This window comes from Falco punctatus (assembly GCF_963210335.1).
Source record: "Falco punctatus genome assembly, chromosome: 7".
Taxonomy (NCBI): domain Eukaryota; kingdom Metazoa; phylum Chordata; class Aves; order Falconiformes; family Falconidae; genus Falco; species Falco punctatus.
The window spans coordinates 68,340,644-68,367,563 of NC_137587.1; the positions used below are offsets into that span (position 1 = coordinate 68,340,644).

The 26,920-nt window shown below is 37.8% G+C and overlaps 1 protein-coding gene across 1 annotated transcript in view; it reads left to right on the forward strand.

Annotated features, from left to right (window-relative positions):
• The window catches only part of IQCH (IQ motif containing H), a 71,558-nt gene that overhangs the window by 18,093 nt on the left and 26,545 nt on the right, over positions 1–26,920 (forward strand). The window contains exons 8-14 of the mRNA XM_080396943.1: positions 436–650; positions 1,873–2,424; positions 3,058–3,124; positions 8,704–8,787; positions 11,148–11,323; positions 15,603–15,875; positions 17,816–18,007. Of these exons, the coding sequence (XP_080253069.1) occupies positions 436–650; positions 1,873–2,424; positions 3,058–3,124; positions 8,704–8,787; positions 11,148–11,323; positions 15,603–15,875; positions 17,816–18,007 (1,559 nt within the window). The remainder of the gene's footprint in view (positions 1–435; positions 651–1,872; positions 2,425–3,057; positions 3,125–8,703; positions 8,788–11,147; positions 11,324–15,602; positions 15,876–17,815; positions 18,008–26,920) is intronic.

The window sequence follows — 26,920 nt, forward strand, 5'->3', positions numbered from 1 at the left end:
ACTCCTAGTAAGTGAATATACTCTGGGCAATGGGATTCTGAACAAAGGGTAGTCCAAACTGTTGTTGCTACAGCTGCTTCTGACATGTGAGGTCAGTATGGAGAAGAACATAAGCAACTTGAGCAGCGGACTCAGTAACAATCCCATAAACTTGAAAGTTCTAATGAAAAGGGGTGGTTGAAAACTAGAATTATATATGGAATAGCCTAGAGTATAAGTGCTGATATTTTGACATTGTTATCCTGGTTATGCCGTTGGCTGGCATATTACAAACTTTAGAACATCATAGATTAAAACTGAAAATTGCAACCTACTTGGACATGAGAGCAAACTGGGGCATGCCAGTACCTAATGGTAGGTGGTAAAGTATCAATTTGATGCCATTCTTGCACTTCTAACAATGAAACCTGTGATCATTTTTTTTCTTTGGTACAGGAGAGATTAGTAGTAGGGTGGACCCTGAGAATACAGACACCAGCATGTTTGCAAACTCAAAGGAAGCAATTTATGGCACATATTCCTCTAGTAAAGGTAACATTGCACCACTTCCATCCAGCAGCTTCATGGTTTCAGCAAGGAATTCAAAACCGGTGTGGATGTATTCAGCTCAACAGCTGGAATCTGAGCTGCAGATTCCTTCTCAGACACAGGTATTTAGACAGTGAGGATAATAAGGGGTTTGTTCATGTTTTTAATACTGTCTTCACCAGAAATGGTTTAGGAAGTGACTGTAAATCACTGAATTGGTACAGGAGGGTTTGAACCAAATCCAGTAAATAGTAAATATTGAAGTGTAATAGGAAATACTTTTTATGTTGCCGGTTTCTACTGTTGCAGGTCTTCTACCTAAATTTGTCTGGATTTTTTTCACAGAAACTTAGAAAATAAGTCTAGAAAGGATGTTATGAGGTTATCTAGACCTCCAGGCAGAATTACCTGTACCTGTAATATTGCAGACAGATGTTTTTCTAACCTGTTCTGAAAACTTTCGGTGATAGCAACTCCACAGTCTCCCTGGGCCATCTGTTCCAGTGCTTAACTAACTATCTTTACTGTTATAAAAGAGTTTTTTAATGTCTCATCTAAATCTCCCTCACTGCAGTTAAGCAAATGTAGTGTTTCCCTTTATATTTACAGAAGACTATAGGGGAGTTTGACCTTGACTGCTTAATGCTTGCTGATTGTTCTTGATCCCCATGCCAAAAGGACTTTTTTTTTATGGCTAATTATTGTGTTCCACAGCAAACTGTCTGGAGTTTTGCTTGATATTTCCAGACTTTTTGACTTTTGTGTTATTGAGGAGATCTAAAATCAAAATAAAGCAAACTTGAGAAATGGAGATCAATGAGTTACATAAATAAAAATAATTACCTAAAACCAGTTTGCAAATAGAGCAAATGAGCTGCTGGCTAAAGTTGCCAGTAGATCTGGAATTCTGTTAAGAGGGAGGAACACTTTATTCTGAGTTTTACCCTATTTTCACTTATATGGCAGTTTTCCGTTTTCTGGACTACATGGAGGCAGTCTCAGTGGAAGAATGCCATTGCAGTTACTTTCTGACTGTAGTCCAATGAATAACTGTAGAACTAAATTTTTATATTCAGTAAATCGAGTGTAGTTCGTCTGTGCAATTAATGTATTTCCTTAAAAATGCTCATAATCTTGCGTGACGTCTGAGGTCTTTATGTGGTAATGGGTTTTACAGTGTAAAGCTGGGCTAGACTGTGGTTATGATGTGTAAATCAGTACTAGTATTTCAGATGCATAAATTCCCACAGTTAAGTAATAAACAGTAATACAGTAGCATGTCTTGACCACTCATTTATGACCAGTGGCAATTACTCTTAATCTGTGGCTGTTCTTTTCCCACAGCCCCCACAAATGTTTCCACATCAGTCCTTACAGGATCTGTGCTTTGATTGCGACATTGCTGTTTACCATGGCACGATAGACCGGAAAGCTCCAGGATTTCTGGCATTCAAGCAACATTATTGTTTATCTTGGGGGAGCATTATCTTTTTTTTGGAATGTACAGAAAAGCTTCTTAAGGACTATGATGTGCCATTGGCTACAATAAACTGTAAAAAGTTGGTGGAAGTCGCATCAGACTTTGAGCTTAACGAGAATCCTACCAAAAGCGACATTCTGTCAGTGATAAAGAATCAATCAACTGTGGAAAAGATCTTAAATCGACCTGGCCAAAGGTACAAAGGCCAAGGGGGTACTGAAATGGCCGCTACAAAGATCCAAGCAACGTGGCGATGTTATCAGGCCAGAAAAGCCTACGTCCATTTCAGGCAGCAGCAGTGGGCATCAGGTGTGATCGCGGTTTCTTGGCTCTTGCGTAATCACATGGCACGTGTGAAAAAGACCCTGAAGGAGTCACGTCAGAGACACCTGGAGAATTTTTACATCAGGGCCAAGGTGTGCAGTGCTACCAGCTGTTACGGCAGCACTTCTTTTCTAAACATCTCTTGCTTCAGTGATTGCAATAAGCTGTTTCCATTTTTTCCCCCTTTAACCGTTCACTTGTCCAAGTATCATATTTCATCTTTCATCAGCAATTCAGCCTTTGTGGCTGCAAAATCTGTTGCAGTGTTTCTATGGAAAATGTCCCTTCACTTTGAGTTCAGTAGTTCTGTCAGAAAATCAATGTTTTAACTGCATTACCTTAGTTCCTTATATATACCTTGTGGCACTTAATTTGCAGAAAAAAAAATCCCTCTCTTGTCTACATTCCTGTCACCACTTTGTCAGAAAGTATTTAAGTTTGCAGACAGCCTCTTAATTAGTGCTCACAATTTCATTTATGTTTGCTTTCTTTTTTTTTTCATTCATATTCTGTTAATTAAGTGAGCAGCCTCTAATCTTCCCCTGCCAGTAGCTTCATGTAGCCACCTAATTAAATTAATTGGGGAAGATGTTTTAAGTATGTAATTAAATCAATTAATATAATTTATGCCTGGCTTAACTGTACAGTGGAAAAACAGCTGAAGTTTGACTAGATGAATCCACTACAGCTTCCTGTCACTGATCAATGCTCTTCTTGATTTTTAGCATCTGGCAGCCAACTGGAATCGCATCAGGACCTCCAGGAGGACTATTATCCATATCCCATCATTAGGTATAACACTTTTGCCTGCAAATCTATCAGCAACCTCTATTACCCACCACATTATGACTCCTTGATTGAGTTCAAGGAAGGCCCCTTGTTTTATTCAAATTGGTCTCGGCAGGAAAATGTTCTCGACATGATGAGAGTAATAACACAGGGCCTTCGCTCGAAACGGCGTTTAATTTGGGGATTAAGCAAATAAAGTCATTATGTGGGGGCCGCTATTCAGTGGAGAGGTGATTTGCTGTAATTTGCTTTCATCTGTATGAAATGAACTAAAAAGTTGTATTTTTCCCCCTGAAATAACAGATAATGTTTTCAGTCTTCTTTAATGATAGGAAAACATGGGCCTGTGTGTGTTGTTGCTGTTACAGCAATAAGCCAGGATATTGCTTGTACACTGTTTTTAATCAAATGTGCAGTCAAAATGATAAGCTACATTCTCTGAAATTATTTAGTTCTAATTACGAGCAGATGGGATGCTTTATTTGCACCTAGGGCGCCTGAGCAAAAGGAAATGCTGTGTGAACAAGAATAATTAAGAAGTTGAATAGTGGTTTTTGCGCTTAAATAATCTGCAGTTTCATGTTAATTAGTACTAATGTAATTATTTAATTACATTTATGAATTGGGGAGCTTAAAAGCTGTTTTCTGCAATGCAATGGCAGTGTAGGTGTTCAGAAATTACAGAATACGATTTCCTGGGAATTTCTAAAATGCACTGATAATCTCTTAAAGCATGAAATCCTGTCAAAATGCTTGTAACTTGATTTATAATTTGTACTTACATAGCAAATTAATTGACCTGAGAGATTCAGGATTTCATAAAGTGACTTGGTTAAGACCTGAATTAATGAAGACTGTAAATAAGTTTTAAGTTCTCAATTTTGGAGCCCAGATAGCCTTTCATTTCATGATTCTGCTGACTGTTTAACATAAATATGTTTGATGAACAACTGAGTTTAATTACACCTCTGTCTTAAAAGTCTCATGTGGATATGCTAGGTTAAATAATGTGACTGAATTCTATTTTAAAGCAGGATCGTTTAAAAATAATTTATACATTCCACTGTTCTAAACTGGTTGAAGATGTGAAGGAGAGCATTTGTGCAGGAAAAAGCAAATATTAATTAGGTGTGTGCATTCAAAAGTTAACAGAGTCATTGCACAACAGATGCATTCAAAGTTGTATTAAAAACATCTCAGTGTAATCAAAACAAACTAACAAAAAATTAATTATGTCCTTGTTCCTCTGATGGATTTGTAGCATGCAGTGGAATTAATAGAAGTTCTTAAAATTATTTCAACTTCTTAAGTGAATTCTAAAATTCTAGTGAAATTCCACTTCATTTAACACTTCACCTGGAGCCCAGGCCCCAATACTGTAACATGCTTTGTGCAACCTTCTGCTGTAAATACAGGATTTTGTATATGCATGCATTGGAGGCTGCAGTATTCAAGTGGAAATTTTCCCTTAATGAGGAAGTAAGTAGTAAAGATAATTTGAGTGCAGATGTTTTCTTAGAAAATTAGGATACCTATTTAAGTAGGGCATGGAAAACAATATTTTATGCCCTCCAAAAGAGGGATTTGAAAGTGCTGTTTGAAAAAATTATTCATGCTTGTGGTTATTAAATGCGTCGGCTATATCAAGAGGTTTAGTAGAGTTCCATAGGGTTTTTACATGAGTTAAATAATGATAAGCATTTAGCTTATTAAAATGTAATGTAAATATATGGCATTTTTTTCTTTTGACATGTTAAGGTTGAACTGATTTTGAGAAACAGCAACATAAAATGTCGAAGAAATTGACCAAATTTGGTTTTATGTCACTTTAAGAACAGCTTACATTTAAAATTTGAAAAGATAAAAACATAAAGTCTGTAAACTAAAAATCTTTAAAATATAAGAATAGAAATAATTTAAAATATTTAATTGTTCTGCTCCTACATATTTGACCTTTAAAAAAATTTGTAAAATTTTGGGCTCATTTACTGGAACACTTCCAGCTAGTAACATTTGTGTAGTTTCTTCTCAGGCCTTTTCCAGTTATGCTTTTGATCTGCCATGTCTTGTCATATTTGATTGGAAAAAGAACTGTTAAACACCCTGAAATATTTTGCCACCTTTTCTTTAGCCTTATGGAATGTTACAGTTAAGAAGTCTATTTGGGCAGGAAACTGGACAATTTAAACCAGTAACATGTTGTTTCGTTCTAAGAGGACAAAAGGACAGCTGATAACAGCAGGATTTGGTTTTTAATGCCTGAGTCTGGGTAATCATAAAAATGCTTCTAAATGGCAAGAACTGGGACAGAGCACATAAACACCAAGACAGAGAAGTAGTTTGATATGCTGATAGTGGGTTTTCTATTCGGTTTTGTAAATCTAAAATAGAGCCTGAAATTTTCTACTCACATTTCCTTGACTTCAGCTTTTAGGGCAAATGAGTCTGCTTTTTCTTCCCATGCAAGTGGAATTCCAGTAAATGGATATAGTCATAACTGTGAATTTCTCAGCAGTCTTCATTTTCACAGCAGTTTCAGATTCATGTAAAGTTTCTGGAAATAATCCAGAAAAAGGGATAGTGAAGGGCTTAAATTATACTGCTGCAAAATAAATGTTTCCATTTATTTCACCAAAACAAAACCTTTGGATTTCTACCATAGCTAAAAAAAAAAAGTAGATTCAGTTGTTTAAAGATTGTTTAGCATTTTTATGAGCTAGTATAAGGAAAAATGAATTTGAACTTTTTAATCAGGTTTACTCCCACACTCTAATGGATGAATACACTTCTGCAGTATTTGGGATTCAAATACTGTTCCTTGTTTTAATTCAACTATTTTGAAATGATTGCCCCATCTTTCTATCCAAATAGTTAAATGTACAATAAATAAAATTTGTCACCCTATATGACCTACTGTATATGTATCAAAACTTCCTCTTGTGTGATACATGAATCCTTTTTAAAAGCAGTTTCAGTTCAACAGTAGGTGTGCCAAGTATAGTAAGAAAAGTTAACTATTATTTATTAGACCTGTCCCAAGCACTGGGAAGCACAAGGTGGCTGAATCCTAGATAGCTCTTTCCTCTTTCCCCTTCAGACATCACCCCGTGGTTACTTAAACTGTCATGTCGTGTCTCCCTGTACTCTGTACTGCTGCTTTTTTCAAAGGCAAGTTTGAAAGCATTGCAGATTCTTTGTTGAGAGAAGACACTTTGAGATGAGCGAAATTTATCAAGAAAATGGCATCTAAAGGGCATTAGGTCATAGCTGAGTTTGAAAAGGGAGGTGAAAGCAGGCCCTTTACCATTTATTCATATACCCCTTATTTTAGTACTTCTATAACTCTCCCTACACTTCCCTCTGTGCAAATTGGGAGCATTGCACTGAAGTTGTTGCACATACACTACTGTAAAACTTCAAGTGAAGGAGGAAGGCCCTCAGTGTCCTTTCAGTGCCTCTGAACTGAGAAATAGAAATTTTTCAGTTCTTGCTTCCCAAGGTCAACCCTCCTGCAGACCAGCCCCACCAGCAGGCTGCCATGGTGCACTGATGCCTTGTGCAAATGAGCAACCCCGTACTCAAGCGCTCTGCCGCGTCTGGCTTTTGTTACCATCGCTGTTTTCAGACACCATTTGGAGTTTAGCTTACCCAGATTGCAGGTATAGATCAACTGAAGTAGTGGTTCTTTGAATCAAAATCGGAGCTTTGGCTTCTGGCAAATGCAAATTTATCGGAAATGTGGCATGCATTTGAGACCAAACGCTGTAGCACAAAATGTTAGTGATACATAAACCAGCTGCACATAACAAACCAGAAATGATGGCACAGGTTATAGTTGTGCTGGAACACGCAGACTATGATCGCAGTATATGTCATTCATTTGGGTTGAAGTTTGTTTAAACTGCAGGGAAAGGAATATTAAGCCCCTGCCTTCAGTAAGCGTTGTCAGATGACTGGCCAGGAAAGTACAGAGCATTCAAAATGTAGCAGGTGTGAGGATTAACATGGTTCATAATGTCCATTGGAAGCTGAGTGATTCGCAAGGAGTGGATATTCCTCTCATTAAATCTAACGAGGTCATGTCAATGGGAGCTAATATATAGTGAACTAATGTTTTATTAACCTATCTAAGGAAAGTACACGTGGTAGTTGGTGTAATGCTATAGTGTATCTGCAGAACCATAGCAACATGCAAGTTTTGTTTGTTCAATTGCTAGTTTAACTCTTATCCTTTCAAATAAGTACTGTTTTTCCAAGCAGTAGTTGCATGTTATTTTTCTGCCCAGATTCCGTTCTTAAAAACAAATGTGTTTTCAAGAGGACAGTTTAGTGTAGGGATACCGGCTACTTTCTACATTTGAAATTTAAATGTTTTGAGCTTGTTAGGCAGCATTGTTAGTGGCTTAAAATTGGTCCCCACCTGAGACAACAAAATGAAGCCTTGAGACTGAAGTATAAGGGATCAGAGCAAGCTTTTTTGAATTACTGTAGCTTAATATTAGAGTGGCAAAAAAAAAATCAGTATCTTTTACCTTGATATAGTTCTGCAGGTGCATGGTACCGTTGTGCTAACTACAATATGTAAGTTTCACAAAAAATTACTAAAAGTGGAACTGGTGATTTCCATTTCTCTGTATTTTATTATGTTCTGCTCTCCTGTGTGCAACATGTCATTGCCACAGTCCCTTAGAATCCTGATTACTTGTAATAATTGTCCTTGTAATTTGCTTGGAAGATCCACTATTGCCGTCTTTCAAAATGAAAGCACTGAAATACTAAGCAGATTTTAGTCAAAGTAAGTTTTTCATGAGTTTCAGATGATTGCTGATGTGCAGATACATGGAAATGTAAGGATCTTGGTAGCAGATTGGTCAAGATTTTATGCTGAACACTGAATGTGAGGCTTAACTTCCTTATTGATTCAATCACAGCTATTGCAACTAGCAACTCACGTTTTGTGGTGGTGTGTGTTTGTGTATGCACACCAATTAATTTAGAATTAGCTGAATTTCGAAATTACAGGATTAGAGATTATAGTTACAGTGGTTATGTCATTTACTGCAGTCTTTTTGAATGCAAGTATGCAGTCAGTTGGAAGTGTGAGCTCCAAATAGATAATCCAAGCTCAGGCAGGCCGCCACTCATTCATCCCCTGCAACAAAGTGATCAGATATCACCCAGACATCTCCTTAATGAAGTGGTTTTGTTGCCTTTTATCTGTGTGAAGAACAAAATGTACCAGGATTCTTGCTTAATGATGGTGTCAGGTTTTTTTGGTGTTTAAAAAAGATCCAGAAACATAGAAGATTCAAACAAAATAGTCTACGTGTTTTAATTATAAAGCTCTATTAGGTCTGTAACATGTAGGTCTGTATTTAAAATCTCATGACATGAAAACATGGTGTTGCATCAGTTGACTAATAAAAGTAAATTCATAAAGATGATGCAGTTAGTGTTATACCATGTTTGAGGGATTTTAATACTTTTATTACAGCTTCTTTTAACCCAAAAGTCTAATTTCTTTCAAATATGTACCAGGGGTTTTCTGAATACAGTTTGTGAGGGCTTTCCCTGTTTTCCAGGATATTCCCAGTGCACCCGTGAGCATATTCCTGATCTTGCTCTCCAACAGAACATGCAGATGGGAAGGCTGTGTGACATACTGGGTATGTTATGAGCTGTTGGCTGCCTATTTTTTGACCGTTATTTGCCCATAGTTGTGAATAAAAGAAAATGACCAGTGAGGACTTTCTTTTTGTATTAATGTTAAATACAGAGAACATATAAACTCAGAAGTAATTTATCTGCTGTGGCATTTTCTCCTGTCCAAGGTATTAAGAAAAACATGGTGATTCTTTCTGACTCCATGGTAAAGTAAAGCAGCCTCATCCTGTGGCATGCTGAGCACCACAAATGATCAAAAGTGTTTAGTGTTCTACAAAATTAGGTAGCTAATTCTGCTAGTGTTCATCCAGGCTCATATGGAGAGAAAGATGTGCTAGAAAAGAGCAACACCTTATTTAAACCATTTTTTTTTTAATTAGCAAATGAGGCAAAAGACATGCATTTAAAAGTTTTTCCTGGAATGACAGTCCTCTTTTAAGCAAAGCAGCGAATAATATTATTTGTCAGTGACCAACTTCATTGGCTCCCTGGAATGACATACTTTACATGATTCATGTATATTTCAGTATCATTATTATTTTATAAATGCCATTTAGTAAGTTTGTAACAAAAATATATTAGATCCAGAAATTTACAGTTGCCTAAAATAATAATGTAATTGCCTTTATATATTATCTAGGCACTAATATTGTTTTTCCACTGTACAGTTTTATTTTTTAATTTTTTTAACATAGGGGTGTTTTGGGTCTGTAAAATGATAATTAGAAACTTAAAGGTACAAAGGCAGCACATTAAACAGGCATTCCTTCTCACTTTAAAATCTGTGAATGTGAGAACTGGTTCTACTGCAAAAATGTAAGATAGACTATGAGTAAAATACAAACTAATTAAATATTAATACATTATTAACTAGAGGAGATGCTCTACCTGTGCCTGGCAGAAGAGCATTGATATTTACCACGTTAGTTTTCTATTTCTTTAGAATACCAGAGGATTTCCTTGCTTGTTGTGATCTGTGAGTTAATCTGTCTCTGAAGCCCCACCGTGCCCAAAGGAGACTTGTATATCTCTTTACAGGGCAATGCTAAGAGTAGTAAAATGTGTTGCCACATTTTATTCAACAAATTCACTTGAGCTTGTCAATTTTTGACAGTGCAGTCCATTCAGCATTACAGCCGAGACTGGCAAGTAGTCTTTTTGTACCCTAGCTGGTAAATTTTCAGGCTTGTTTTGCAAGTCTGAGTAAATGCCTAAAAGCAATAGAGTATTGACTAACAGTTTACTCCTTTTAATCATTTTAAGAAGTGATATGGTAATGAACTGCATTATAGAAAGGCTGTGCGGAGGTTTCAGATACAGGGCTGATTGTTGGATACTGTACTACTTTAATGCTTCAGTTGAGATTCTGGCCGTACATTTTTAATGCGGGCTGTTTGCCTGCTGCAGTATGGCAAAACAAACAGAATGAATGGGGTATCTTATTCCTTTAGAACATTAGTCTCCGGGTTTCCTTAGTCCAATACTTGCTTTGCTTCTGATTCATTCACATGTAATAGCAGTTGTCACTGGCACTTTCCAGGCTCTTGTTCCTGTGCCCAGTAAAGACAATGAAAGACTTCCTACTGATTTCAGCAGGAGCTGGATCCAAATCTAGGAGTGCTTTTTGGCAGCGTGTTCTATTGATGTTGCAAGGCCCATTAATTCATTAGCTCATCTATTAACATTAATATTTTCGAAGAGCAGAGTAGTTAAAATTTTCCAAAACAGTGTATATTAAAGGCTTTCACTTTCTCACCTTGAAGTGTTTGTGTACACACTGTCTTTCAGCCCAAGTTGTTTTACATGCAGAAAAACAGATTTTCACACTGTGGTATTTAACTAGCTAATCTGCACACTCGCATGCTCAGCAATAGTTATTAATGGTATCCTACCGTGTGCTTTGTTGTGGACAGGACAAGAACAGGAACAGGCCATGCAAAATCCAGGCAGCATATGAAATTGTGATTTCATCAGCTTTCTAAACTTAATAGCTCGGTTTTATAATTTACTGAAGTTAATGGGATATATTTTTAAAGCAGTGCACAATTCCCATTGATGTTAATGTGAGTCGTGCATTTAAATCCCCCTGCAACACTTTCAAAATTCTGCCCCCGATATGTGCTGCCGATTGAATTTCAAAAACTAGCTATTTCTTTGGGTTGCTGACCTGTCTTCAGAGAAATGCTGAAGCACAGGAAAATCAGTTAAACAGCTAAGATTTGGGAATTACAGATCTCAGTTTTATTTCCAGTGGTCTTTTAGGGAAGCTGTTTGTTTGCAAATGATCAGGAATTATCAGATTGCTGTTCTGAATGGAGTTCACCTTTCTTCCAGTAATGAACATTGTGCCCCTTTGTTTTAGATGCCAATGTGGACGTCATCTACATCTGCCCCCTTCATCTGAGTGAGGAGTTACTGCAGTATTACAATAAACTCCTGGGTCTGCAGGCAGCTGTTAGATCTGGGAACCCTGAGGACATGGGTGACCTGCAGGACAGGTTCAAAATTCTCACCCCTGAAGCTATAAACAGCTTCCCTGTGAGTTTGTCTTCTAATTACTACAGCTTGAGGGATGCAGTAAAATTAAATTGGAAATTTTATAACTTGTAACGCTCTGGTACACATCAGTGAAATATTATTGCAAGTTTAAGGGCTTTACTGATTAGACTACTAGTTAGAGCATTGGAAATAAATATCCTGGTTTAGCTTTATAGACTTAGTTGAGAGAGTCCTATATTGGCTATTTGCAGACCACCGCCCCTTCTTACTATATGCTTGGGACTGAGAATGTGATAGATTTATATCTCTAAGCAAATCATAGCGATAAACCGCTCTTATTACTCAAACTTTTATCTCCTGGTAGCCCAGCATTCAATCATTCATGTGTTTGTAGTGTTTCTTGCAATTAAATCCAATGCAGAAATTCTTAAAAAACATAACTTAAAACGACTTGGGTTAGGTAATACAGAAATATTAGCTCCAAACTTGTCATCAGTTTTAAATCTATGTGCTAAAACATGGTCTAAAAGGAGACCTTAATTAACGTACACTACGCACAGTGTTTCTGAGAATACTGCAGTGTGGTGAAGACTCTATGCAGTGGAGACTAGTTTTATATTGTAAATATTAAGTCCACAGTGTCTTAGCTGAGATTTGATTTTTATGAATCTTTGTGGTGTCTTTATATCCCTAGGGTTTATTCCTGAAGCCCTCCTCCTAATTTTGATATATATTAATAACAATCTTCTAGTTATTTTGTTAAGCAAGTATTTGTTTTACTGTAGACTGATTGAAACTGAGGGCTTCAGAAGGTAAAGAAACTTTTTATATTCCTTAAGTGTGAGTATTCAGATGTGTTGCTGAACAGTATGCTACTGTAGAACTACTCTTGTGTACGTGTGTGAATCCTTTTCTGTTGAAATAGTCTGAAAATAGCTAATGCAAGAAGAGTGCTTAGCTCTTTTGCTGTATAGGGAAGGACCCCTGAGTCACAGCTGTCTCTAGGAGTTTGGCCCTAGTTAAAATGAATTCTGTAGATATGAATGTGTTCTGTTTTCTCTGAAACTGGAGAAAAGCATCAAGACTATATTTGTGTTTTTAGGAGCTGGCTTTTCTTTAGTATTGTCCTTTTATCCGAGTACTGGAAACCTGCAAGAATCACAACTGCCTGTGCTGGGTCTTAACCTTGTAAAGTAGAATTATTGGGATGGTAAATCCTTGATAAATACCAGTAATATATTTTTTCTTTTTAAATTGCACTTTGACAACTGTAGCTGGATACTGGGTTATTTTTCCAGTACTAACTACCAAATATTGGAAGCTTTAAGAAGCATTCTACATGAACCATGCTACAAATATCACCTAAACCACATCATACTATGGATACAAGATGAACTGCTAAACATGGACAGGTTGTACAGGAATGGAAAATATACTTCGTGGACGATTTTGGTCATACTGATTTGGCTGAAGTAGTTTCGCTGTAAGAAAAAAAAAAAAAGCAGGTTGTTTTTAGGCATCCATCTCTTGTGTATAGCCTTCACTCTTCCAATTTCTACTGAAATATTCCAAACAATGTTTTTTTTTTTTGAGGTGAAGAGCAAACAGCTTTCTGAAAATATATTACACAGCTATGATTTACTGGGGAAAGTTACATGCTGTGATGTAGGGAGCCTAACCTTAGTTTCAAGGGCTACATGGTTCTTCTGCGCTATGGATTGTGCCGCTCCCGCAGCTGTAGAGTGCTGAGGAGCATATATCGGTGCCAGGTGCCATCAGAGAGAATGGGCCATTGCAGGTGTTATGTGATACCAGGCTGAGGTACACCCTTGTTCAGTGTGGTGCACCCGTTTATATGCAGAATCCTCAAAACTACCTTCTTTTCATTAAGCGTGTATTCTTTACCGTCTATTAACTGATGTGCCCAAGAAGTGTATCTTTTTTTGTGGAGAGGAATCTGTACTCATAACTGACCATAGTCATCCATTGGCTTCAGTGACCATGGGTTTAGCTGTCATTTTGTCTGGGTAAGGGTTAGAGCTTTACAGGTTCTTTAAGGATCTTTCTTCTGGGTTATTTAATAAAAAGCTTTTGTTGTACCTAATGTACCTAAATTTATTCCCAGTATGTGAAAGTGTGGCTTAAAGGCCACCTTAGCAGGCTCCTTTTAGCAGTTCTAGAAGCACAAATTGGCCTTGCCCAGTTTCCTAGTTATTTTGATGGAACTGGATGTAAGGAATATCTGTAGAAAAGACACCCAATCACAGATAGCTGTGTGCCCTTTGGCATCTGCAGAGGGGAGGCAGAGAGAGACTGAGGAAAAAGTTGTCCATATACTGTCGTCCTTAGGCATTTGCTAGCTATTAGAATGACCTCTTGTGACTTGGTGCATCCACGTGCAGTGTGAAAACACTTCTAACCAAGGGTTACATATCAAATATCATATCAAAACAGCGTGGTGGTGGCTTTGCTCATCGTGGTAAAGCTGATGCCAAGGTCAGCTTCTCTGATCTTGAGAAGTTTAAAGACAAAACCAAAAATCAACAGGCTTGAAAAGCAAGACTTAGCCCTTTGGTTAACCTCCTAACCACTACTCTATGCACGCTGCACTCAAATTCAGAGGATTCCTTGGTTTTCCTGCTTTCACTTGCACTACTGTATATCATGGCAGCTATACCACTCTTAAAGCAGGAATGAACTAGACTTTACAACCTGTTTCCTGCACTCCTTAATTAACTGTAAAATCCATTATTGAGAGAGACAAAGCAAATCTCATCCCTACATCACCACTTGTGGCCCCAGGGAGCAAGTGACCGGGGCTGGAAATTGATCCTGTTCTCTACACTGCAGAACTCTGCCACAAGACCAACAGAATGGGCCATCTCCCTGCTTTTATACCAGTGCTCAGGAGAAAGGAAACAAATGAATCAGAACATTGAGTCTCAGTTTTAAAACCGATGGAAGGAAAAAGACTCCAGAAAACTTGTTTGTTGTTCTTTTTGCCCTCATACTTCTGTGACTCCCTTTTTCCTACTAGAACTGTGAAAAGCATCTCATTTCTGATTTACGTTCTCATTGTCCTTGCAGTATGTCTGACTCCTTTACAGAGATACTTGGGCACTTTTTGCAGCTGCATGTTTGGTATGAGAAAGCACCAAGGAATTGACAAAAGGGGATTCCTTTTGTCCATTTCCATGGGCCTCCTTGTCTCCTTTCCCACCATCGTCCCCATCCAAGTAGTGGAATCAGGATTTATATTTCAGTCCCTATGGAGGAGCATCCAGGATTTTGAAGGAAAATATTCTGGGTCCTACAGTCCTGGAAATCCCTAGCAAATCCAGTATTTGTGTGATCCCAAAAAGGAATACTTTCCTGACTAGTGCCTAAATTAGACAAAAGCTCCATATGAAGAGGATTTTCTTCTTGTTACGATTATGAATTGTTTATGGCAATCTGTTGTGGTTGATGTCCCTTGTACTATTTCTGCATGATGTCTCTGCCTATCTGTCTCAGCCTCAGTGCACCTCTCTGTCTTTGGAAAGATAATTGGGTTATCTGCAGGCCATGCATGGGATACATTGTAGAAAATATTTTTGAGGTTTCACCTCCATGACTAATATTTTCAGTTTAAATTTAGAGGTTATAGTATCTGTTATGAGCAGCTTGTTCAGGATTAGATCTTCTTTTTTAGAAGAAAAATTCTTTCCAAAAAGTTGAAACCCTTGTACTTAAACAACAACAAAATTACTACACTCTCTTTGAGTACTCTGTAGTTGTGTTTACAGTAGCTATCTAGAACTGCTGTGTAATGGAAATGTATATCTCTAGTAATTTAATGTGATCAGTGAAAGGTTTTGTAAATCAAAGTGGTTTATTCTCAGAGAATCACTTAAAATACTGCTGAACTGTATGGTGAAATACATTCCCTGCTATAGGGTTTTTTTCTTCATTTTTGTATTGATTTTTAGGAGCTTTAGAGTTAAACCATGCCAGAAGTGTTGCTGAGATGAATCACTATTATCCAAAGGCCACCAGCCTCTCTGCCGACTGACAGAAGGATAATTCCGCATGGATCAAATAAATACAGATGTGTAGTAATTAGTTCTATTCCCAATGAGCCCATTTCCAACACACTAAAGATGTGCACGATTATGGAGCCTCACCCCAACAGCTTTTATCAATTTAAACTGCTAAGCTACAGGATAGGTCATAACCCAGCCTGCTATTAATAATGTATTTATTGTGTGCAACATTATAAATTAGGTTCATGGAATAGAAAAGAACACCTTTTAACAAGAATAATGTTATCTTTATACAGAAGCATCACATGTGCCTAGCCACTCAGCTGAAGTACAGTCCCAAGACAATCAAAAGAATAAAAATTCTTATCCAGAACAGAAATGCCTACATTGTTGGAGGGGTTCCCCACAAAGATGATTTAGCGGTGGCTGACATGCTAAATGTGCCTATATTAGGCTCCGTGCCAGAAGTGGCTCACCTCTATAGTACCAAGTCTGGAAGTAAACGAATTTTTGCCAATGCTTGTGTGCCAACCCCTCCCGGAGAATCTGACATCTACAACAACGAACAGGTAAGCAGGATGTGGTCTGCGATGGGTCAACATGCAGGTGCCTGGTTTCACCTGACAGGATGCAAATGTTGCACAATTGCAATGACTCTTCTCAATGAAACCTTAACTGGGTTTGATTAAATCATGTATGATGTTGATTCTTTTTTGGCTCTATCTAGGTAAATGCAATTTGTTTCCTAGTCAGGAAGTAATAGGGTTGTTCTGGTATTCTTCATGGTCTTTCTTGAGAAGATTGTGTTTGGCCAGTTATTTCCAACAGTTTGTGTTGCTGCTCCATGGATGAAGTCACAGCCTCAGTGAGATTAACAGGAGTTTTACCAGTGACTAAAAATAGAACAAGGGTTTCTGGGAAAATGAAGTATTTGATGAAGGGAGAATTTCTTCCACTTAAGCAGTCAGCCTATTCAAATTGAGGTTCAATGAGCCTATCTGCAACTGAAGTTTTACTTTGTATCTAGCTTAACATTGCTAAATTCACCTATCTTGTTAGCATGACCAGTAAGAAGAGAACAAAATATTACTGAACTAAAATCACAAGGCACAAGTTTTCTGTACTGTGTTCAATTTATATCTATTTATTTTTGCGTTCAGTGCCTCAGTATTTCACCTATAAGCTGATTTTGCAGTTTGCAATGATATGTCTAAGTATGATCTGCACTGATTTGTAAAAAAATATATTTATTGTGGTGCAACATCTCACACAGGAAAATCATCAGTGTCAGGGTTTGTAGGTATTCCTGCTTCTTAGAGAGGCTTTTCACGTTGCTTTGCTTTTTATTAATCATCCTTAACACTGAAAACAATCTAAGCTATACAAATACATTGTGACTGCTATGGTAGATGAAATAAATATTTGATCAATGATCTGAAAAACAACTGTTTGATTTATTGTAAATAATTTATGTGCATCAAATACTTTTGATTCATGCTACAGTGTTATGGAAGTTCTACTTCTGTTGTTTGCTTGTATGAGATATTGGCATTTTAGGGTAAATAATCTAAGCAAGGTGATGCTATGTTAAAGCACAATTCAGTTTTCACTTAAAGATAGAACATAATTCTTTGTGATTGGTACAGTCCTTACAATATTATTGATCCATTTCATTACTGTAGGGGGGTCATCAAGAAAAACGCATTTATGCAGTTCTCAAAAGCCACAAATAATAGCATCGGGAGCACACATGTAATTGTACTTTAGGTCAACATTAAAAAAAGAAACGAAAGTCCCCAAATTTACTACACAGAAAACGTGGAAGGCTCTAGCCAATGCAACAAGATCTGATAATACTTTTACCAGGTTCAAAGGCATTTGCAGTTTTGAAGAAGCTAATTGCATCCTACACCAGCTGGACAAAAGACATTTTAAAGCCATTTAAATCTGTGTACATACACAAATAAATAATTAGCATTTTTATAAAGCCTGCCTGGTAACTCCTTCGTTCATTTATAACCGTACAACGTACTCTCCAGTAGGAAAATTTCACAGATGTTTTGGCTGGTGTTAGAATCTGGCACAATTATTTCTTAGATTTTGCAAATACTGTAGCCCATCCCACATTGTACCCTGTCACAAACATTTATTGAGCAGTAGTGATTATCCAAAGCCTAAGATTCTCATCAGACAAAAAAGCCTGGACAGGCAAATTTCTCTCTGCAGAATACAGCTTCACTGACTGCCAAAGGTGCTCAGTTGCTGTTTGGTAGCCTGTACTTGTGGACTGAAGTGCAGGATGGAGGCCCTAGGTTCTCCACCAAAAAATGTTCAAGGGTGCTTTCGCTCCTTATTCAAGATAAGGGTAACAACTCAAGCATCTTTAAGAAAAAGAAGCGGTATTTAGAAAATAAATTTCAAGTCCAAGCACTGGGGAACTGGAAGTCTAAATCGGGGAACAATTTAATATTGTCACGGTGCAAAAGATCTCTGTGTCATTGCTCCACAGATGATTAGCGTTCTCAGCCAGCTCATCATTGACAATATGGAAGTGCAGCGTTGGTTGTTTAAAGTGAACAATGAGTCTGGAGGAAATGGCACTGCCTATTGTGACGTTATTTCGCACCTGAAATGTTACCACTGGATTCAAAAGGAACGTCAGCGACACAGCCCTGAGATATGGAGTAAGAAGTGGGCACACGTAAGTGTGACTTGTTTAATTTGTTTTCATGGCCTCTTGATAGTCCACTGGGGTTCTTTGGCACAGCAAATCTTTTCTCTGAGCTTTCATCGTAAGACTTTGGTAAGGTTGATATTAGAGTCCAGACTCGCTTGTACAAAGCAATAGGTAACAGTAATTCAAATAAAACAGTTAAATATTCCAAAATAGAAATGAATGCCTGGCATCCAACTGTGGAATAAGCTGGGTGTCATAACACTTCATTCATATGCAGTAACATGCAAATTTTACACAGAGGTTTTTTTTATCTGAAGTGAGGACATGTATAAATGAAAGCATACAGGTGGCAGAGCCTTAGATCTACACAGAAACTTGGAATTATTGCAACAAAGTGTTGGACTAATTAGTTGAACACTACTAATCAGTTGGGGACTACATACAGACAGATTACTACTTAATCTGGTTTTCTAAGGGTTTTTTTTTTATGTTTTGCCTAACTAATAGCTTTTAAACCTGTGAGCTATTTTCAACTGTATACGACAGAACACTTGAGGTCTGTGAGATCATTTAAAGTCCTGCGTGTTTCATTACAGCGGGTGTTTAGGTAAGGAGAGAGATCCTATAAATACTTCACTAAGGGAAACAGTATAGCATGAACTCATGCAGTAGATTCCTAAGAATCCACGTGACTGAGAGGCTGAAAGATGATACATTTCAACTGCAGAAAAATCCATATGAAACTAGACTTCATTAGTTCTGGCATTCAGAGAACTATTTGTAGTTTAAATATTCATTGGTATTTAAATGTGTTAATTTCAATAAGCATTTGATATTTCTGTATATTGTGCCAAATTCATTCCTAATGTAATGGTTTTAAAGCCAGAAGGAATGTATCCAGAAAGAATGGTTTAATTTACATAAACTACTCATTATAGCTCTTTTGATTTTTTTAATTCAATCAAAACTGGTCTGAAATTTTTGTTTGATTGAATTATATTGTATATTAAAATTTCAAATTGTGCTGATTACAGTTCTGTTGCATTTGACAACTACAAAATAATTCCACATTATAGAATAGAGCTTATGATACAAAGCTGAAGGGCTAATTTCTCTGATCTGCTGAAGATCCCTCACTCTGTGCAACTCAAGCAGTATAAAGCAGAGCACCAGAGAGCCACCCCAGTGAAGCATTACTGGGCCACCCAGCTCTCTGGGACATAAAGCTAACAGTATATCCAGATCCTGCTCCCACCGTCTGAGTCAGTGGGGCAGGAGACAGGATTCACCAAGTCTAGTTCTTTGCTGGTATAAATTCCCTATATAAGTGGTGTTACCTAGAGTTAGGACTAGCGTTCCTGTGCCTTTTCCATTCTTTCATGGCTAAGTGACTCTTTATAAAGGACATCACAGTAACTGGCTTTTTTTGGTTTACCATTTATACTGCATTTATGTTGAGATTTGATGCAACCAGGAATCAACCCGTTAGAAGCCCTTAAACACAAACATGTGTTGGCGGTTGGAAAATACATACAAAACATCATGTATTTGATCTGATTTCCTACAGTCAGCAGGAAGCTTCCATAAACCCAGACTGGTATTAGCGGGCTTTGGCAAAATGTGAAACTTGCCACCATTTTGAATGTCTTGTTTGAATATGTGTGTTCAACTTTTTCTGCCTTCTGAGTTTAGCCCTCTTTTGTAGAACAGGAGACCTTTTTTATATAATGAATTGCAGCCTCCGATGAGTATTGCCATTGAGAGCAGAGGATTAAAATCATCCTTTGTTAAGGAATACCATTGTAATGATACACATTTAAACATCAAAGCATTAGTTTATGAGCACAGGCATGCTTTAATGTCCTATTACAGTATGTAGACCTGTTTCTTTTGATAATGAAGACATTGTGTCATCGGCATAGGCTGCCACATACAAAACGTATGCTGGCAGGTTATTAAAAAATTCAGCTTCTTGATGAAAGACTATCCTGCAGGCTAAGAGTACAGTGAAAAGACTCCCCATTCTGGTAGAATTATTAGAAATGAGAATATGACTGTAAGCACTAAATTATGGTAATACTTACAAATAGCATCATTTGCATAGTAGTTTGCGACACGATACCCAGATTTTCCTCGTTGGTATGTAGTAGGCAACAGATTAAAAATAATGTAGTTTGTGAGTTTGAACTGTGTAAAAAAATCTATTCCATCTAAAAATGAGACCGATTTTAGATTCTTCATTTCAAATACAACGTTGGGCAAACAAAAGTGCAGGACAGGATTATCGATATATTTTACCTTGTTAACTTAAATGCAACATCTGAGTTACCTGAAAAAATATTTTGCAGCTGCATAAAGGGTTGAATTCACAGACAATGCTGAGTATGCTCTGTAAGGCCCTCATCCTACTGTGCGCTGCTGAAGTCTGTCAGTGTATAAAAAAAATTCATCGTGAGGCCCAGATTCCAACAATATTCAGTGTCAAGATAAGTGCTGCCGCCACAAGTGGACGTTTGGCAATCGTGAGGCCATTTGTGGAGGCATTCTCCAGTGTGAAAAGGAATATTGGGATCTGGCCCCCATTTTCTGTACCAATTCAAGCTTCAGTTAGTCCATGCGTAGCAGGAAGACTGGTTCTGTTACTGTTAGAGTAAGTGAAAAACTGTTTGGAGTATCTAGAGAAAGATATCCATAATCTTTGTTAATCTATGGTTTTCCAAAGTGTGCTAAGAAGCTGGGCATCTCACTCTTGTTGGAAGTCAGCAATTCAGTTTTTCAGGTTTTGGAAAATCTCACCTATACTTATATGAAGCCTTGCTGAGTGACTTTATAAATTCATGGAAGAGAAAATAATTAACTATCATCACCGACAGAGTCTCTGGCTTAAGAGGGATTCAGAGCTGCAAATTGTTGGAGGCTGGGAGAGTATCTGGGGAATGGAAGTGTTTGCTCTGTTTTCATACGTGCCTGGGCATCCACTTGTGACCACTGTCAGAGACAAGATTCGGGGCTAAGCAGACCTTACACAGCCATGCTTTCGTGACCCTGAAGACATTCAGATGCCCACTCACAATTAAGCTGAAGGTTGGTGGAAAAGTGGTCTACAAAGTGTATTTGGTGCCTTTTGTTTGTTTTTGAACAGGCACCAGGCTGTCAAAGTCTGTGATGCCTCCTGGCCTTTGACTCTGAATCTTGAGACTCAGACGGCCACCTTAAACTCTCAGAACACTTGCAGCCCTCTTCCCTCTTAGAGGAAAGAGAACATCACCTTCCTGCTAGTGCTGCCATTTTTCTTCTTTTAACAGTTTCCCCTTTTATGTAAAATACAGCACTATGCAGAGTTCCCATCCTCTTGTGTAACTGTAGAATGCTAAACAGTATCTAAATCACTAGATTAAATTACTAGTGAAATTAATTTTAAAATTATCTTTTATTACACTGCAACTCTTAATTAACCACCAGGACCAGCCACACGATATGAGTTTACCTAGCAGCAATCCTAAAGATAACGAAGATCAAGCTGACGACAAAAAAAGGGATCAGTGTGGGGGGTAAAGAAGAGAAGAGCTGAAAATACAATAGAACAAGGCACAGGAAAAAAGCATCAATGTTCTCTCAATAAGCCATTATAATTGGCCATAGCTACACAACGATTTCAAAACTCTCCATTAAATATCTGTTGTAGAAGAAGAAAGCTATTTAATGCATTTGGGCAGCCTACTGTTTTAAGTGTTAGAGTGTTTGAATCTTACTGCCTCCAGTTGTGTCACAGTGTTTTGTCACAGTTTCTTTTCCTTATAGACTGCATCTTGGTTAATTCACTAAAATGTGTACAAGGAAATTAAAATCTTTTCAAAAGGTGACAAATCCAACTTTCACTCTGAGTTGCATAAAGCAATATTCAGAACCTGGCTGCAAGATTTTGTATTGATTGCTATTGGAAAATTACAGTTTGAAAGGCCGAGATAAAATTATGTGAAAGGCTGGATGTTCCTTTAAAATAAAAATTTTCTGGTCAACTTTCAAAAGTCCTGTAATAAATAATAGATAAATTTTGTGATTATCTGAAAATCGGGAATAGTGGTGAGCAGATTGTTTACTGGTTAAATGAGTCACATTCACTGCAAAAAAGCTGAAGCTTACATACCACATCTCATTTCTTTACTGAAGTAAGGAATTCAGAGTAAAGAGTGTATGTTTGTCAAAAGAAACCCAACTGTAATACTGCCAAAGATGTAATTTTAGCAACATGGCATTGCAGGTGCACTATTTCTGACAGTCTTTGAACACAGCAAAGCTGCCTATCCTTGTTTTTTTCCTTTCTGCCACCCATTCCCATTTTCACCACTCTGCTTGCCTCTTGTGCCGCCACCGGCCTTGTTCTAGGGCAGTGCTGCAAATAGTGCTGCAACTGGGATAAACCGCAAGCGATCAAACTGGCCTTGGTGTAACACCTGAAGTCTGCCCAGGGGGTTCTTAAGCGAGTAGCCTTTGCTCCGCTGTTGGTGCACACACACGGTTGCAGGTGTGGTATTTTTTTCAGCCTGAAGAGGGCCAGAAACTCTTGACAGATACACAGAAGATGCGTTTACAGCATTTTGACAGGCTTGTAAAATTTCTTCTAACTGATATGATGTTTAATAGGAAAAAGAGAAAGAACCCAAAGGTTTCGGACAGGAATTGATTACCTATAAAGCAATACAGCTGCAGGTTGTTTCCTAGCACAGGCAGTGATCTCGCAGCAATATATCCTAAATAGCTTAAATATTCACCATGTCCGCAAACAGTCCAGTGTGCTCTTTCTCAGATTATTAATATACCTGTGTGCCTGCCATGGTGACGTTTCAGGTGATTCTCAAACCTTAAGTAAAATAAAGCGTGATAATTGTATCCCTCGGTTAGATTAAAGCCATGATCTCCATTCGTGAGACTTGCAATAATCAGATATGCAAGCTGTTGGTTTGTATGTCCTATTGATTTAATATGCTTCTAATCAGTACATAAAGCTATAGGCCTGCAGTGTTAATTTTTCATACGCTTACAAAGTACCCTTTGATTTTCTGTCACGCGTTAATTACAGCGTTTTGCCATTAAATAGGAAGCTTTGTGTAAACTAATTACTAGGTAATCATTGTCTACCGAAAGCGTGCTGTTTGTACCTTTTATTTTATTCTAAAAATGCACAGATCTCGCAGTCTGGAACCACTATACCTTCCAGCCATTAGCTCTCACTAATTCATAGCATTATTGTGTTAAGATTGTAGGAGTTGTAATTGTTGTGGTATCAGTGCTGTTAATTACCGGAGTAAACAGTTGAAATGGTGCCAAGGTCTATTGTACAAGGCAGAGGAAAGGAGGTTTAAATGTTACTTCCACCATCTGGGGACTGGAGTAGAGGCAAATGCTAGAAAACAGCAGTGAGGCAATATCAGAACTTCAGCTCCAGGGTTTTAGGCCATATGGATCCAGAATATTTTGAATCAATTGAATTTAAGTGCCAGTTTGTTGCAATAACAGTGTGGAAGGAGAGGATAAAGCAAGAGCACTAAAGAAATTTGAAATCCGTTAATGTTATCGCATCCAATAAAATGCCTGCTTGGATTATTTTAAAAATGTTTATTTTGCTAAAATCCAAAAAGTAACACATAGGCAACTCTAAGAATAAAAGAAGTTTAACAGTGTGTTGTTTGTGAAACACAATGCAGGTTTTGTCTGACAATTCCTTTAGCGTAACAGCTCTGCAATTTAGATAAAATTTCTGGGAAGTGACTGTGGATTATCTATATGACATCTCTTTTCTTTTTGAAATCACATTTTTGGAACTCATTAGAACCCTTTCTTTAGCGATACAAGCCAGAAAGGAGGGCAAGTGAACAGAAATGAACAAAATCTGTGGAGACTGAAAGAGAGAAAAGTAAAATATTATTAATCTGAGGGCATCTGAATTGTTTGTGCATTTGCAGAGATCTCATTAAAGTACAGAAAAAGAGGCTTTCAAATATTGCTTATCTCGTCTTTTTATGAGGATTAACACTCCGATGTCCTGAACTTACAAATGCTACATTTGAAAGAAATATATGATTAAAAAAAAAAAAAAGATTTTTTTAAGATTATGATGGTTGTTTTCTTCACTGTGAAGGTAGATGTGGGGAACCTTGAAAAACAAAGGCTGCAACCTCGCAAAAAACATACTTTATGCATAAAATAGCAATGCACATCGGTTGTTTTTTTTAATTAAAAAAGCAAACTATTTAATAAAATTGTCCTAACCTCAGATTAACATGCTGTGTATAAATATGGAGAATTATTTGACAGGTTCATAGAGCTTTCAAGATCCTCTTTCGGTTTGCTTTTTGGAGCACAGGCTGTTCTGATTTTATATTTGATTTCCCCGCATATATTGTTTTCAGAGATGACATCTATGAAAAGGGATCTTGCAGCATATTGCTGCTGCCGGTTTAGGAGCGTTCAGAGGAAATAGAAAGAATCTCTCTTTCTGAACAATCCTGGTTTATTTATTTTTTATTGGTCTGTTAGCAGATGTTGAAGTAGTTCAGGGCACAATGTAAACATGTGCTTTTCAATGGAGGCACGGTAAATAGCAGAGTATACAATGAGCCAACCAATTGGGAGGGGGGGTTTGGACTAGGCCAGTGGGGTTTTTTTGCTTTTTTTTTTGGTGCGTGTGTGTGTGTAGTTGAATTTAGAATTAAAAGAAGTGCTTGATCTTTATATATTGAAATCCTCAGCGTGCAGAGTGACAGCATGAGCCAGAAGAGAAAACCATGGCCCCATGTGGTGTGAAAAAAGGAACAGCAGTTTAAGTGCTGGAAAGTTGAAAGAGAACTAACCTTCTTGTTCTTGTAGTCAAGGAAAGTGGCTGTTTTGTGCTTTTGTATTGAAACATAGCATATGTGCCTCAGTTTGACAAAAAGCCTCTTGAGTCAAAGCAACCCTAGTCCTGCGTGCTGATCCACAGCGAAGGCCATGATAATGAGGGACGGGCTCTCAGGAAGCAGTGAGTAGATAATACTACATAAGTGGAGAATTCTGTGCACTGTTTTCACCATTCTACTTAATGCAAGTTGCAGCCACGGTGAATCGCTTGCCATACAGCTGAAATGGGCCATTAGCTATCAGGGAAAATTGTCTTTGCTACTTTCAGCAGATGGAGCAAATATTTTACAAAGCAATTTTACATACAAAAAACATTTGTGTTACTTGGTAATGATGACTGTTTTACATGATGTTGCCTTCTATCAGAACATAGTTTTCCAGCTCATGGAAGGCAAAATTGGCACTTTTTAATTTCAAAATTTGCAGTTAACAATTAAATGCCTGGGCTTTAAATCAGGTTGCAAACTTTAAGTAGATAGGGTATTCAGTGTATCACTTCCAAATACATTTCCATTTTTATGAACCTCTCAGATTGTTTTGTTCAGTGTGGTAGATCGTGGTTCTGGCCAGCACGTACCTGTCTGAATTAGAAAAAATGTCAGAGCAGTTTAATTTGCAAAATAGGTAATAATGGAATAATTTGGACAGTCAGACTGCGGTCACTGGCCTCTTCCAATATAACCATATTTGCTGGTGTCACTAAGAACATGAGAATAAGCTGGGCTGGACCAATTCACATCAAGGCAGCTGGAAAAAGTTATCATAGCTGCACTGATTGCAGTATAAAGGATATACTGTATAAATGGTATGAATTGTCATAGTGCCATCGAAGTGGCATAAATTGCCATAGCTTCATTGACTTCAGCAGAGATGTGGCACTTTGTATTGCTGAGGATCTGTCTGCTGATTTTATTCTTCTCTGGCCCACTCAGCTTTACTTATTTGGAGTTACTTTCTTCACTCTGTTTGCTTGCAAGGTGTAAATAATTTCCTTTCAATCTGATTTTTAGCTAAAAAGCCCATGGTCTTTCTCATGGATTCTGCTCTGCAGCCTCTTTCTTTCCCCAGGTCGGTCTTCCTATTTCTAAGTCTGTTTCTTCTTTCTATTTTTTACTTACCTTCTCAACAGGCTTTTCTTTGCTGCCTGATGTGTCTTGAGTAGATTTCCTACCCATGCCTTCAACATATGCCACATCTGGTCCTAATCTTTTGTTGCAACTGACATTCTAAGAAAGCCTTTCAAAATCAAGCTTGAAGAAGGGTAAGAAATCATACTTAGGGGGGGAAAGGTGTACGGGGTTTTTTTCATACTTATTCATTGTTGTAAAAAGGTGCAAGAGATTTAAAAGATTTCTACATGATGTAAACAGTATTTGGGCTGCTCCTTTTTCACTGGTGCTAAGAAACATCAGCTGAAGGTGTTGAACAAATGCTCCCTGTTTCTATTGAGCCTATGATTCTGAATTGGTTTGGGCCACATCAAGAAATAAAACATTGGTAAGCTCTGCTGGAGATACCGTCCAATTTAAATGAAATTAGCCTACCAAGCACTGATCCTTATAAAAGGTTTGACTTCGTGAGTGAGTATTGGATGCGGGCTTGAATTTGCCTACTAAAACTCCCTATAATCAGGATTATTGCCTTTTTAGAGCTTACAGTTGCAAAAAACTTCCAACTAGAATTCCAGGTGCTGCTCCTTAAAAAGCGGTTGCCTGACTCCCTTCTGTGAACACCTTGATTATCTAGGCATTACCGGTTAAAAGCACTGTTACGTTGGATTTGATTTCATGAGAACATTTTTCAGATTTTCTTGAATTAGTTACTTTTTTAAAAGCCACGGTCTTGTTTCCGTAAGGCGCTTGGGTTTGATACATGCATCCTTCGCAGTTGGCAAATACTGAGGGTGCTTTGAACTGGAAGATGCTCCTGAGCTGGGCACTGTGCGTCCGCTTGCCCTGACGGGCGCTCGGAGTTCATCCTATGCTCAAGTCCCCTTCAAATGCTATTTGACCTGATGTAAACAAGCAACACTTGGTCTGC